Below are 15,218 nucleotides of genomic sequence, written 5' to 3' on the forward strand. Positions count from 1 at the left end.
TCTGAGGCCTCTTGCCTTGGCCTGCAGACAGCCACCTTCTCCCTGTGTGTTCCCATGGGGCAACTGACCCTTGGTTATGGACCAGAGGCGGTAATGACGATGAGGTTCTTTCACACAAACCCCCCCACTCCTAGGGCCTGAAGGGCTCCAGTCTCTGGAAGCTGACTCCCAGGGACGGCAGAGCCCTGCAGGACCTGTGGATGTTGAGGGAAAGTAGCAGGAAGACACGATGCAATGTGGTTGATGTGCGATATGACTTGATTGGCGCTGAATCCAGACAATGGCTCATTTCATCATCACCACCATGTTCAGATTACAGGTACTCGCTGGTGCAGCATGTCTAGTGGCTGCGTGGGGCTAATTTGGACTCAGGCTTCCTTATAGACAATGCTCTAGGCCCCTGTTTCTGGGCACTATTGTTCTTCTGCAGACAGATAAACATATAAGAGTATTCTATGAAAAAATATGTTAATCTGTGTGTGTGTGTGTGTGTGTGTGTGTGTGTGTGTATGTGTCTATCTGCCTCTGTCACTCACACACACAACCTAAATGGAATTACTATGTTACAAAGAATCTCAGACACATGCTGATTCTTTAAATCAAGGATAAGTTTTGTTGGTTTTTAAGGAGATTAAATTAATCAGATATTGAATTTCCAATACTTGTTTGTGTAATACAGAGAAAATTCCTGGCTATCTTTCTTAGTGTCCAAGTCATTAGCACCCTATCTTTTGCTATTATTTTTCATATCACTTCCCTCCTTAAGAACAAGCCCTGCTCCCGGTTCCTTGTGCATGAGCAAAAACATGCTGAAATCTTCGCTGTGACAAGGAAGCAGCCATGAACTTCATCAGAGATTAGGTTTCAAAGTACCAGTGTGAAGGGAAAGGTCTGAATAAGAGGTAGCCCAAGGAGGAGGCTGACTCAAACATGTGTCAGGGAAAGCGGAGGGTGAGCCTCAGGGAGACTAAGAAAGAATGGCAAATCAAAAGAATCAGAGGCATGTTCAAGATGCCGCTCACAGGTGTCAGGCAGAAATGGATCTGGATCCAGATGCTGTCTGCTTCAGCACCCACTTTCACTGCATCTTGCCTGCCTCCTATTTGCCAGCTTCAATGCCAAGTGCCCGAGATATAAATGCAGATAAGGAATGGTCCAAAATATCAAGGATGTTGCACCTAAATGGCAAGTGTGTGGCCGCTGAGAAAAAAAGGTGGCCCTGGACACAGAACCAGTGATATTAGGATCCTCTTAGGGACTGGTGGTTTATGACCGAATAGGTTGGCTTAAATGATCACAGACATGTCCTAACATTTGGATTAGATTGCCAAACTACTTGAAGAGCCAGTGTGTATCCATCCACACTGACCATTGCCACATTTCCCAGCCACTCCCCAAACAAACCTATTCGTTTTTCATGCTTTTTTCTGCAAAGCCTTCAGCCCTAACTGCCAATTTAGAGCAGTTTCAGTACCAGATTGTAATAATCAGTTTATCTCAATATCCTTGTAATAGCTACCTATTCTACCAGCCTCTGTTGTGTGTTTATTCTTAATTTTGCAGTATATTTAACTTGTAAGACACCATAAATCATTTTGGAACAAAATGAGAAAATAGACTTCTAAATAAGTAATATCCTTCTCTTATAATTTCATTAATTATAATTTTCCTACGTGAATGGTGAGTACTTGAGAACAGAGTCAATCTTGTATTTCTATTGATTACCTAAATGAGAAACTATATGGTAAGTTCTTAATAAATCATTGTTGAAGGATGAATACTTTTGGATATTCTTTGTTAAAGTAGATTAGATTTTTTTAAACTGAGATGGAAGCATTTCCTAAAAATGGCATATTTCTAACAAAGGGCCCTGAGCATCCTGAGCATATCTGTTTCTGCTAGCATTTTGTTAAATATTTAAAATATCAGAAGAAAAATACAGTAAAAATTCAAAAGTTAAAGTTTTAGCTAGTACAGTGTCTAAGTATAACACTTAAAAACAGGGGAGAAGATTCAGGAAATCAATGGTTTACTGCCAGCACCACTTACCAAATGACAGAATACATTTTTTCTACACCTCCAAAACCCTTCTGGCTGCCTTTCTAATAAACATGACATTCAGGTGGTGTCTAACTTATTTTTTTCTTCCCTTATCCTCAATTTCACTCCCTCCTTTCCTAACATAAGATAGCAGACATTAAAGTTGGCCTTCAGTAAAACTATCTCTGCCGGTCATCACATTCTTTCCCTTTTTCCTTTTTTGGGAGGATGGGGGGAAGAGGGTTTCCTTTTTAGGCTTACCCAGGGAGAATACCTTAGCTCTGAAAGAAACCACAGGAATGTAATCATCAAGGGATAGCCAAACTTAGCCTGGGTTCGTACTTCCTGTCCTTTTACCACGCCCCCCAACATTACCCATCAGCATACACCTATCGCTGTTAGATATACAGACGTGTGAATAATCCACATAAGGACAAACGCTTGTGAGAATTAAAATTTAGCCAGTCGACTGCGCTTTACTGTTGTGCAGTAAGTAAGGGCTTTGTGGACCCTTTCTTTTGCTCTTTTAACCAAAATAGGAATGTTTCCCTTTTCATTGCAGTGATAAGCTGCACCAGGTTGCCTTCTCCAGCCTTCTCCCTCTAAGCAGTGTGGTTTGAAGGGAGAATGAGATGAACGAATAACAGACACACCTGGCTATGTAATTGTGAGATGCAGAGATACCTCCAGCCTCACCTCCTATCTAATCTACACTGTGTGTCTGATGGTGGAAGATAGATTAAAACTCATCTTTACTCCCCAAAGTAGCTGTCTTTGGACCAAACCAATATGGGTCCATTTTAGCTAGCTTCAAGTGACCTCTTAACCTTGTAAATTGTCCAGGGCTCCTGATTAATGCTAGCTTATTTTCCCATGGCTATTTCCAATGTCCTGAATCACCTCACCTCACATTCAGCTTATCTTTACTTTTTTAATAGAAATGAATTTCACTTTGCCTTAGGCAAAACAGAATAAGGTAAGCAAATCTTTTACAAAGTAGAAAGAATATCAAATATGTTCTATACATGAACATAATATTTTGAACTTCTGCCATGTTGGATTCTCCCTGCTGGTTCTCTCTACCATTAAAATACATAACAAATATTAGCTATATTAATATTAGATATAATATGAAAGATACATTGCATTTGACAGCAGGAGACACAGGAGTACAGAACTACAAGTTTAGAGCTTGGTATTTTGTAAATCTTTAAGAATTACACACACACACACACATATATGTATTTATACTGTATGACTTATATATATGTATTTATATAAAATGTATGTACACATTTTATATGCATTTATATTATACATATACATATATAAATGTATTTGTCCTGGTGAGGCAGTTTGTAAGCCAGATGCTAGAGTGGTGGTTGACAGTTGAAGGGCCAGAGTGGTAATGTTCTGCCAGTTAACCTACCCAGAGGTAAAATGTAATTGTACAATTTGACATTAAATAACTGAAATTACTTGAGCCTGCAAATACCACTTTGCTTACTCATCCCTCTAACTGTTCAAGTCTTCAAGGCATGGATACAACCACACTTCTAGCTGCTTCTAGGTCCAGCCAACTATCATCCCTCTACACCTCTGAATCCTTAATCCCAATACCCACTCCTTCCTTCCAGCCTCCTGACGTAGTCCCTAATCAACCTGACCGCTGTTTTATACATACTGAATGTTTCTCCAACGACCCTCATGTCAGATAGGAAACCCCTCAGCTGTAGTAGCAGTAGAATTGAGGCAGCAGCAACTAAAGGGGCTCTTCTGAACTTGCTTTGCTCCTCTGTAGCCACATGGTCTTTCAGAGAGAGAATAATGTCCAGAGAACAGCCACCTCAATTGTACTAAGGAGCCAATTCAGCTGACCCCAGTGCTGGCAATACAATGACCCTCTTTGCGCTGCCTCACTCAGCTCAAACAAGCACAAGGCAGAACATGCCAAAGGAGACAGAGCCCCTGAGATGAATGCAAACAGCAACTCAAGAGAGCACCCCCACTTGCTCAGTGTTTTCACACTGATTCTGTACAAATTTGTGCTGCTAAAATGCCCATTTTAAAGAACCTTTTGGTGGAGCTAATATTCATAAAAATCATGCCAGTGAGGGAAATACTTCTTTTGTGAATTAGGCAAAGCTTGTAGTTTTTTTCCAAAGCTTTAAACACTCAAATACTAGTCAAAACCTGTGAATATCTATGCATTCTTTTATATGGGTAATTATCCTCTTTATTGGTGGCGCCTCCTGGATTAGGAGGATTCTTCATGCAAATAAGCAGTAGAGGAAGGTAGAGCAACAAAGAACACCTTTTATGTGGCTCCAGTACTTACTTACCAGAACTTCTACATTTATAGAGAGGCCAATGCTAAATTCCTGGGTTTCTGTAAACTTCTTTCCAGTTCTTTTAAATTTAATAATTCAAATTAAAGTCCTTGTATATTTTTGGTTAATGCACACAACCAATCAACAGGCCCACTATACATACTCTGCTAAGAGGAGCTCACCCAGAGTGTTTATAGCTAATTTTGGCAAAGATATCACATAGGTATGATATGTATTGTTTTAATATTGGCTGCAGAAATTAAGATAAATACAGGATACTTTGTGCTTTAGAAGGATTTCAAATTAAGTTGCAAATAATGTTTTTTAATGATAGTAGCAAATTCACGACACCACTTTGGGCCAAGAAAGTTGGTTTTTGGGTTTGGTTTTGTGAGTTTTGGTTTGTTTGTTTGTGTAAGCACTTTCTTTTTATGGTGGAGGCATCCATTTTTGTGTGAGTCTGAAGTTTTGGGGTCCTTTGGTGGTTTTTTTAAAGTGATACTGTGGTCTCACATTTGAATGTTTCCTGGAAGCACTGGCTGGCTGTTTATTTTACTTCACAGGAGCCCACATGACAATTTTTGAAGGATATTTTCTTATTATTCATTGTTTAGTATTTTGGTCATCATTTTTTCCCAACAGGATGTCGTTTTCAAGGTAAGATTCCATTTGTTTTCGTTTTATTTCAGAATAAAAATACAGAAGTTCTACTCTTAGCTTTCTGCCCCCTTTCCACCCACCCATGTATTACTCCCTTGCCCCACTTCCCCTCCACTCCAAAAGAAATTTTCATGGTTTCGGTAAACATTTCTACTAAGTCTGCTTTGAAAGCTAATCATTTACAGGCAAATGCAACCTCAAGAACCACAGTGTTTGGAGGTGTTAGGAGGCATTTTAACACAAATCTTCCTATTCACCAACTTTCTAAATAGTAAAGCCTGTTGGGATGCTCAGAGGTGCCTGATGAGAGACAAATAAATAATACAGAGGAAAATAAAACAAACATTATATTCTCTAGATGTGACTTTCTGATCTGACATCAGAAATAGAAACTCATCTCTCATGAAATCATTTTACATATAATTGGAAAAATATGCAGCTCTACTCCCTGTCAGAAATATGCTTATAAAATCAAATCTCAAATCTAGAGATCAAGTCTTTATTGTAAAATGATGATGGATGTTGTATAGTTCATTTTTTACCACTTACTACCTACCTCTCATGTAAATTTAATATTCTTTATTTCTTCTCCATTTAGTCAAGTAAGAGCTTTGTTATTACTTTCATAATTTCTAATTTTTCATTAAAACCACCCTGTTACATTTTTATATGAATGTTTTTATGAAATACAAAGTAAAAAAGAAAATCACTGTGATAGGAATTCCACGGAACATCAAGGCAGATTATTTTAATTATAATACTTGCCTTCAGATAACTTTGTAAAAAACATTAGATACTGTATTCCATTCAAAACTCACTGCAGAACAGGGTCATAGAATCACAAAGCTAGGAGAAACCTTTGAGGTCAGTCGGTCCAGCCTCCCATTCCACAGATGAAAACACTAAGATCCAAGGATGTTAAGTTAAATTCCCCAGGCTTTTTCTGTCCCATGCCCCCTATGTTATCCTGATTTCCAGATAATCTAATTGTAGTCTGTCACCCAAAGTTGTATAAACATTCAGTGAGCTGGAACCCAGATCTTTGCCTAATAGTGTCATTTTATCCTACCCTCTAATGACTCCTGGCCTGCTTTTAATCTCTGCCATTCTCATCCTACTTCCTAGTTTTCACAGGGTACTAAAGATTCCTGGAATTGTGTGGGTAGCCTCTTCAGGGTTATTAATAACTGATTCAGGAAATGAAATAAACATTCTGACTGTGGTATTTTTTAACTCGTTCTACAAGTTACACAGTGTGTGCTTCATAAATATGAGTTGAATTGAATGTGATGGCCGAGGAGAGGTAACAGAGCTATTGTTTTTCTAAGACTGAAGATCATCGCTATGTTTTGTAGAGGACTGCGTGGTTCTGGCAAACAGAAGATGTTCCTGACACCTGGAAAAACCAAAGAACCAAGTCCAGCCACACCACTTAACAAGCTCTGTGGCCTGGGAAAGTTATTAACTTTCCTGAACTGTAATTTTTCTTTTCTGTAAATACCGTCTACCTTCCAGAGATTTTATGCAGATTGAATTAGATAATGTGTACATAGTCATGCCCACAGCAAACATCTAGCACTTTACCCTTCTCTGCACTGCATGAAGGTCTGGGAGATGACTGGTAGCCTGCTTCTCCACTCTCTTGGAGTCAGGGCATTCAGAGCAAGCTGATGTGCTTCTGGATACTTTACCATTTTTGGCACAGCCCTGGAAACTTCTAAACTAAACTTCCCTCTAAAACACAAGGTGCCATGGCTTTATTTCTTTGGCGTGTGTCACACATACAGTAAGTTGTGTAATGGTCCAGTTTTCCTTTTTGATTTTCTTTAACAGCTCCCTGATATGAAACATGGCATTAGGAAAGGAAACACACAGGTGAAGAGGGCTTTGTCTACTGAAATTCATTTTGAAAAAGGCTTTCTAGAGTTGCAGTAGAGTGATATTTAGTTTCCTAAAAGGCCTTGAGATTTTGCAGAGTAAATATTTAAAATTGCCAAGCTTCTGTAGCTTTATTATGTGCAAGTAACATTACAAGATCCTCCTCAAAAATCATGGGTCATATTTGCCCCCACACCCTCCACCTTTTCAAAACTTGTAGTATTCTGCAGTCAGTGATAATGCAATAGAAAGCAGTAACAACTCCAGGGATCCAAATATTCATGCTTCAGAGTTAAAAAACAGAATTTTTAGGCCCTAATGCTTTTGATGTGTTTTATGAAAATGGTCATAGTTCATGATCTTTGTGTTTACAATAAACATTTTGTATTAAGCATTTGAGATTCATTTTTTAATGGAGCTTTTAGTTGACCCTTTGATTCCCAAATGAAATAAATGAAAATTTCCTTTATTGAAAAACTCCTTTATACAATTAATATTCAAAGGAGCACTGCCTAGTTTCATAAGGTGGCCTTTGCCCTGCTCCCATAGCATATGTCATGCTATGCTTGAGAACTGGTGGATTGTAAACCACTGGGTACCCTGACAATGGGTTCAGTCCTGACCAAGACTTTCCTGACTGGTGAATTTATCAAGGTTAAGACAAAACCTTTGAAAATATAAGTCCTCCTTTCCTACAACAGGCATATACTATACCCTAAAATTACTTGCACAGTGACTTTTAAAATGGGGGTTCAGTCTTGGGGCTGTTGGGTGATAAGGAAGTTAGAGAAAACCTAAAGAATACTAGCATTTCAGTACAATTAAACATGAGAAAATGGGTTTTAGATAACATGAATAATAGCAGCTATTTCCAGATATTTAAAAAGTGAAGTCTCACTTTTTAAGCATATACTATAATTTTGACTACATTTCTCAGAGAAGCAACTACTAAAAGGAAAAATATAACACTAAAGATGAATAGGATAATTTACTGACAGAATTAATGTATCCAATAACATCAACTTCTCAGAAAATGTTTGTGTAGAGCTGGATGGTCTTCTGATTGATAAAAACAAGGACTGTAGACGTGCTTGCACATTGCCTGCGTGTAGGTGGGTATCTGTGGCTAGACCTCAGTATACTCACTCATGCTGTCAGCTGTGTTATTGAGAGGATACTGAGAATCAGCTTTTCTAAGCATGTCAAAGTCTTTTCTTCCCTTTGACTTTAAGAAAAATGTGTTACTTGGGTTCTTTAACAAAGAGTGTCTGGCTAGTTATAAAATCAAGAATTTAGTTCTGGGATAGTAGTCTACAAAGAGTTAGAATTTAATGTTCACGAGTGGTCACTGAAGGACCAGCTACTTCACACTACCTTTCCTTAAAATATCAATAAGGAAAAATGATACAATCATGCTACTTTATGCTGTCATTGGATATTCAGATTTTCTGGAAAATGTAGTTTGAATCACCTAGTCCAAAGAGTAAGAGGAAGAAAGAAGCTACGTGAATAGCAAATAGACAAATAATTTTAGCTCCAAATCACACTGCTAATATGGCGCATATTAAACGTTTGGCATAAAAGAGCTGTAGAATATTAAAATAGAAAATAACAAGGCTAATACCCATTTAATTCTTTTTGCTATGTCAGTGCCATATGTTCTTTTCAAATTGCTCATTTGACACTTTTTGAATTAAAAGTAAGATACATTGCACACACACACTACCTACCACCCCCTACACAACGGCCCATGTGAAAGCCTCCTACGTTGCTTTAATAGCCAAAGCAATGTAATTCAAGGAGAGAGACTTTCACCTAGAGTTACTACCTTAATAAAGTTTTGCATTAGGTTTAGGTTTTTATCTCTTTGCTTATTTTTCGCGTTTTGATTTCAGCACATGCATTCTGTGCCCTTTATATTCCCTAACAGTACACTTAGGGGTTTGCTCTAATATTTGGAGCCGATTCCCTACAGATACATTCTTTGTACATTTTCTGCAGAAAGGACTTGATTGTTCATATTGTATGTTATATTTTTTTGATCTTATTACTCTGGCCTGTACAGACATTTAGTCTAATCCATGAAGAGAGTACAGACAGCTGACTGGATGAAGAAGACATTGGGGAAAAAACTCCCATTGTTTAGATTTCTGTCAGAGGATATAAGAATACTTAATTTCTTTTATCTCTAGAGCTTTCATTATCATTTAAATTTCATTTTACATTAATTGATCAGGGATTAGTAAAGCCATTATGCAGAAATTAGAATAAGACAAGCCAGATGGAATGAATAATTCATGAAGTCCAATTACGTTTTATTTCTGGTGTACTTTCAAACTTGCCTCTGACTTCTGTGCTATTTTGATGTGACAATATTCACTGGAAATCCAGAGTGCCATTTTAATTTATTGTATCCCTCCCAGGGGGAGCGTTTGTATGCAGTGAGGGTGTGCTAATGCATTCCCCCCGCCCACACCCATTTCAGGACTCTTGGAAATACTGGGTGATCCAGAAAATGGGGTTCATCTTCATGAGGGTTCAGGGATAGCACATTGAGCCACACCAGCCCACCGGACCTGGGTGAACCGACCCTAGGTAGAGAAACTAAGGTTTTAGAACCGAGAGATTTTTCACCTCTCAGAAGAGCTACAAATCCCTTTAAAGTTTGTGTCCCCTCAGGCCCTGCTGGAAAAGAACCATTAAGGTATGAATTTGTTGTGGAGCTGGACTGGCAGTAGGGCTGCAGCTACACACGAGGACCACGCGGTGGCAGGCGTTGCCTTCAGTGCACAGGGACCGGGCCACCGGGGACTCCGAGCATCCCCGCGGGGCCCAGCCCAGCGGGCAGACACGCTGGGGTTCCGGCTCCCGGCGACTCGCGAAGCGTAGCCCGGCGAGAATTCCGGTCTAATGGGCAGTCCCGTCCACCTGTCTGGAATGTCTCGTAGGACCGAGTCCGAAACCGCCTTCGCCCGCCCGACCCAACCCCCAGCCCCTTAAGAGCCCCCCGCCCCACCCCCGGCCCCCGGTATTTATTTATGCCACTGGACAGTTCTAGGCACATTAAAGCTGCGGTTCACCTTCTCGAGGACTTTCATCTCGAGAAGTTTTATGACACTTTGTGAATGTGCAAAGTTTTTAATTAGGCTCGCTAGACAGCCCGAGGCAGGAGCAGCGCCACAAAGTCTTCACGGTCTCTCTGCTTTACAGCACAACAAGCCGCTCTACTCCTTTGAAGACAATGCAGACTATGTGTACGATGTCATGTGGTCCCCCGTGCATCCCGCGCTCTTTGCCTGCGTGGACGGGATGGGGCGCTTGGACCTCTGGAACCTCAACAATGACACCGAGGTGAGCGGCGGCGCACGCGCCCGGGCCGGGAGGGCTGGCGGGAGGGAGGGCGCAGTCGGCCTCTCTCCGTCTCCCCCTGTCTCTAAAACGGCCCTTTTTGGACAGAACCTCCAATTGCAGCTGGGCTGCCGACCCCCCATTCTTTTTTGCGCTGAAGGGAGTTGCAGTTGTCTTGGCCAAAAATCATTTAATCTCACCTCATCCCTAAACCGTGGCAGATCCTGGACAATTGATGGCCCTTCTTTGCAAAGAGCAAAATGATATGTGTACACGCCTTTCCTTATGGGAAGGACACACAGGAATATTTCATAGCAGTGTTGAAATAACTCTATTGGCAAATACTTGGGAAAGTAAACTCGTGTGGACGCTGACTTGAGATTAAGCTTTTAGAAAGGGCTGTTTGTCGGCATTTGCTAGGTGTTTATTTTAAATCCATAAAAGATGATCTGTTGACTGTTTATGTTGAGACCTATCGTCCTTCTGGTTTTCACAAGATTAATAATCCTTGTCTAGGATATTGAACTCACAGGCACACTTCTACAATAGTCTTTAACTCTGAACATGTATGTTAAATTCAGTATTTTTGTTAAAATTGGGATTCTAACATGTCACATTTCGAGTAACTCACAAATGAAAATTAGCCCATTTTATTAAAAAAGCAATTGATAGTGAAGAAATCCTCTTTTTAAAAATGACACTATATATTTATATTTTAAAAATTATGCAATATGCATTTTTCCTTTTCTCCACTCTCAAAATTACTGAGGTGCTAGTTCAGTTACTGGGTTTTCTTTTCTTTTTAACATGATTATTAAATAGCCTTCAATTTAATAAAATAAAATGGTCTCATCATCATTTCCTGGTTTCTGATTCAGGGCTGCTCTCCAAAAATAAGAATGGACAGGTAAGAGGAACAAGTGCTGCAAACTGTACGTCAAGTGGAGAACAAGAGAAATGTCTTTTGAAGTGTTTTGAGCAGGAAACAGCTCAGCCTTTTTAATTAGGAAAGCTACAGCTGGAGGATATGAGGAGGAGCAGGCGCCCCTGGTTATTTTTTGTGGGAGAGGGCAGGGAAATGTCCTTCAGGTGTTAGTATTGAGTCATTGTATCTTGCAAGATTATATATACCCATAACCCCTGTCAAATAATTATTTTTAAAAAAATACTTCAGTCTGTCTATTTTTCCTTTTGGCTACAAAAACTATATGATAAGGATAAGAGTTATGTAATGAAGCGTCTTTGAAAGTAATCCAAAGCCATGAATGTATGCAATGCCCATTATTTTGGTTGCTGAAATATTTATAACCTTATTGCTTTTAATAAAAAGATGCTATTAGTCTACACTGTAATGGTTTCCCAAAGTCTTTCATCGTTGTTGATTAAAATCATATTGCTTCTATCTGCTAGAATAAACTCTTTTACTTAGAGTAACCAAAAAATACATTTTCCAGACTAACTTAGGAGGCCCCCTATATCAGAAATCAGATTTAGTAGAAGTGATGTTTAGGTGATACCCAACTGTTGATATAATGAAGTGAATGTTCTACAGATTCCTTAAAAAATTCCCATGTAACTGGTTTTTTTGTGTGTATTTTTTTCTATCTGCTTTTTTAGGTAAAATGAAATTAATGTCTCAACATTGCCAAATGTAAATGTTTTCCCTTCTCTTTCTCTAGGTATCAAGAGACAACTATATTAAGAGTTTTATAGCTAAACATTAAAAAAAATCATTATGGGTCATGCAAACCATTTTGTTTTGTGGTGAACTTAATTCTGCTTTTGCAGTAACAGTAGATATAAAGTCTGATTCAAATTCGGCACTGAACTGAACATTTTTTAAATCCCTCAAATGATTTTTGCCTTCCGTCAGGTTGAACAAGATTTTTCAAATATTTGTCAGATTAGAAATCAGATTTGTGTAAGAAAACAAACAAACAAATCAGAACCTGAATTCCCAATGTGTTTTGGTGGTGTTCAAATTACTGTGCTGTTAGACCAAGTTACCCCAACTCCTTCTATGCAAAGACAGTTCATAGTCACCTATTTCAGTGCCACTGTCCTCTGCACGGTGTACTAACTTTGCTGTATGTATCGTGTCTTCGCAGTTAAAATTGTGATTGAGCCTTACAAAACGTGAAAATATTTGTGAAACCAAAGTACGAGAGTAAAGGAGAGAGAGAGACAATATATGGATTATTTTCACTGTAGATTCACCAGCTTTTGAAAGGTCATTAACAATCAAACTAATAAAAGATATTTTGTCATTTCCTTCATGCATTCAACGTTTTTAGCACCTTTTATAGGTTGTGATAGTCATTTTTTTAGCCATTTATAATGTTTATGAAAAGAAGATATTTTTAAATGGTTAAAATATTAATTTTTCTAGTTTGCTACATTACTTAGTTTCATGTAAGTAAAATTCTGTAGAAAGTATTAGGTATTATTCAAATGTATCAAAAATTCAGTCTCTGAGCAATTAATTTTTTATCATATTCATATTAGGATTAAACATTTTTATTGAATTTTTTTAGATTGTTCATAGATACACTATGATATTGAATAGAGTTAGGTAAAGTATGATTCTGTATAATATAATTATGGAGTTAAAATTAACTCTGAAAATTTTTTAGCTGAATCTCAGATTTGTTTTCTGAGTAGCACACTAATAATAAGGTGTATTGACAGAATTATGGCCCATCTAAATTCACATTGTTTTGGCCTTTGAAAGGTTTGGTTAAAAATTCAGGCTCTAACCGGCACAGCAGGTACTGTTATTGTAGAAATTGTGTATTTTTAAAAAAATAAATGAGCAGGGGACTTTGGTTTTACATTTTGCTCACAATTGCCATACAATGATTTAAGCAGGCAAAGGAATTTTTATTGATTTCAAGATTAAGTTTAAACATAGATTCTTACATATGATGGAGTTTTTATTGCTATTGTAAAGGTAAGTATTGGGTCAATAATCTCATATAAACAGATGGTTTCAATTCCCTGAATAACAGAATGCCAGGAGGGCTAAGGCACAGTACATGGCATGTTTCCATCCTAATGCGACACGTTTATTAGACACAGGTCTAATGATCTTGGTGTGAGATGATCTTGGTGGCCCTCTTTTCACTATATATTTTTTTCTTTTTATTCAACATTTACCTTTTACTTTTTTCACAACTTGTTGTCATTTCCTAGTGAACGTTCTTGTAGAAGGTCAGGAGACCTGATCTTCCCGTCAGTTATAAACTTCCAACCTCAAACACAGGAGTTTACAACAGCTGACAATGGCAAAGGGGTAGATCCACTAAAATTCTTCTTCCAAATACAAGGTTCTTGAAACAAATAAGTAGGTCCCATATCAGCAGCTCCAGTTTACTTTAGTAATAAGTATTATTGTAATTAACACTGTCAGAATTAGGGTGTTTATTAAAGGAGACACAAGGCCTCCTAAGTAGGTGGTATGTTCTATCAGGATATGACTCTTTTCTAAAGTTATGGAGTGCTTTCTACACCCTGGTACTGCCAGGAGGAAGAAGAGAAAAGAAAAGAAAGGAAAGAAAAAAGAAAGAGAAGAATTTGATGTTTTGCAGTTGTTTACCGGCATATACTTTTTCTTCTGATAATCCCCTCCCTGATAAAGTTTTGAGGAATCAATACGTATTTTTTCTCCTGAAGACACTTACCAATATGACTTTTATTCCCTCATACTTCCACCTTTCTGCCTTTTATAGGACCCTTAATCTTGCTAAATCCTGAAATCTTTCTCCAACCATCCATAAATCATGACCTGTTGGAGAAGTATCACATTTAGCTGCTGTGTTTGTATGTGCGATGTACACCCTGCATAATCCGAAGAAATATTTATGTCACTCACTGCCCATTGACTGTGGAAAAAGACTCTCCCTCTTTTCCTTTTTTGTTAAAGTGTCTCCTCACTACCCCTTAATTCAGTGGAGCATATGATTTAAGAACAATGAATCCTTTTTACCCCTGCACAAGGGATGTATATTACTTCATGCACATGAAGGCAGTGGTGATTCATCCAGTTAAACCTATCATTGTAAATCCATATATTTAAATTCATATTCAGATATTCTTTGTTTCTGTTGTAACTTCTTTGACAGGTTCCAACAGCAAGTGTAGCCATTGAGGGGGCGTCCGCCCTAAACCGTGTTCGCTGGGCTCAAGCCGGCAAAGAAGTGGCCGTTGGGGACTCAGAAGGCCGTATTTGGATCTACGATGTTGGAGAGGTACATCTTTTTTTGGTTTGGGGATTTGGGTTTTTATTTATTTATTTTTTTTTACGTGTATATCTAGTTCAAAGGCCTAGTGAAATTATTGACAAGACCTTGTGGGCCACAGGAGCCTGTAGAGTGAGTGCATTTGCAAATTTCCATTGACTTCAGTGGGAGCTCAGCAAGACTTCCTTAGGGCCTCATTTGGTCTTCTGTCTCCACGCACAGGGCCCTGTAGTTAATGATGCAGGCTCCTTTCAGAGTGCTGTAAAATTCCCAGCGATCCTGTGATGAAACATAGATCTTCCCACGAATGTCGCTAGAATGAACATTTTGCCAGATTCATCGTGCTAATGTTGAATTTGAAATTTGTTGTTTACTTTGAAAAGTTTTAATTGGTATGTTCAGTAAGGATGTATATGATAACTTAATTAAAATGTAGAATTAAAAAGGTTGAGGTGAATCAGAATTTTGTACCATTTTCATGATACTCAAAGTTGTTATATGAAATATATACCTCTGGTATATCTTGTTACATGACAAAGTATTCCCGAATATCATAGTACATATCAAAGGGATAAAACCTACACTTCTTATTTCAGGTAAATCTCCTTGAGTTTTTATACTATATTTAATATTATATTATCAATCGATTATACTGAAGTGTATCTGTTTATTTTTACTATATGAGAAAGTATTGACAAAAACTTTCATTTCTGATGAAGTTAAA

At 38.2% G+C, this 15,218-nt stretch overlaps 1 protein-coding gene across 7 annotated transcripts in view; it reads left to right on the forward strand.

The window, feature by feature from the left end:
• Positions 1–15,218, forward strand: part of DYNC1I1 (dynein cytoplasmic 1 intermediate chain 1) — a 288,492-nt gene that overhangs the window by 256,756 nt on the left and 16,518 nt on the right. For all 7 annotated transcript variants that reach the window (XM_036894541.2, XM_036894542.2, XM_036894540.2 and 4 more), the window contains 2 exons: positions 10,119–10,259; positions 14,378–14,503. In XM_036894541.2, the coding sequence (XP_036750436.1) occupies positions 10,119–10,259; positions 14,378–14,503 (267 nt within the window). The remainder of the gene's footprint in view (positions 1–10,118; positions 10,260–14,377; positions 14,504–15,218) is intronic.

The sequence above is a fragment of the Manis pentadactyla genome, chromosome 7, assembly GCF_030020395.1.
Source record: "Manis pentadactyla isolate mManPen7 chromosome 7, mManPen7.hap1, whole genome shotgun sequence".
NCBI lineage: Eukaryota > Metazoa > Chordata > Mammalia > Pholidota > Manidae > Manis > Manis pentadactyla.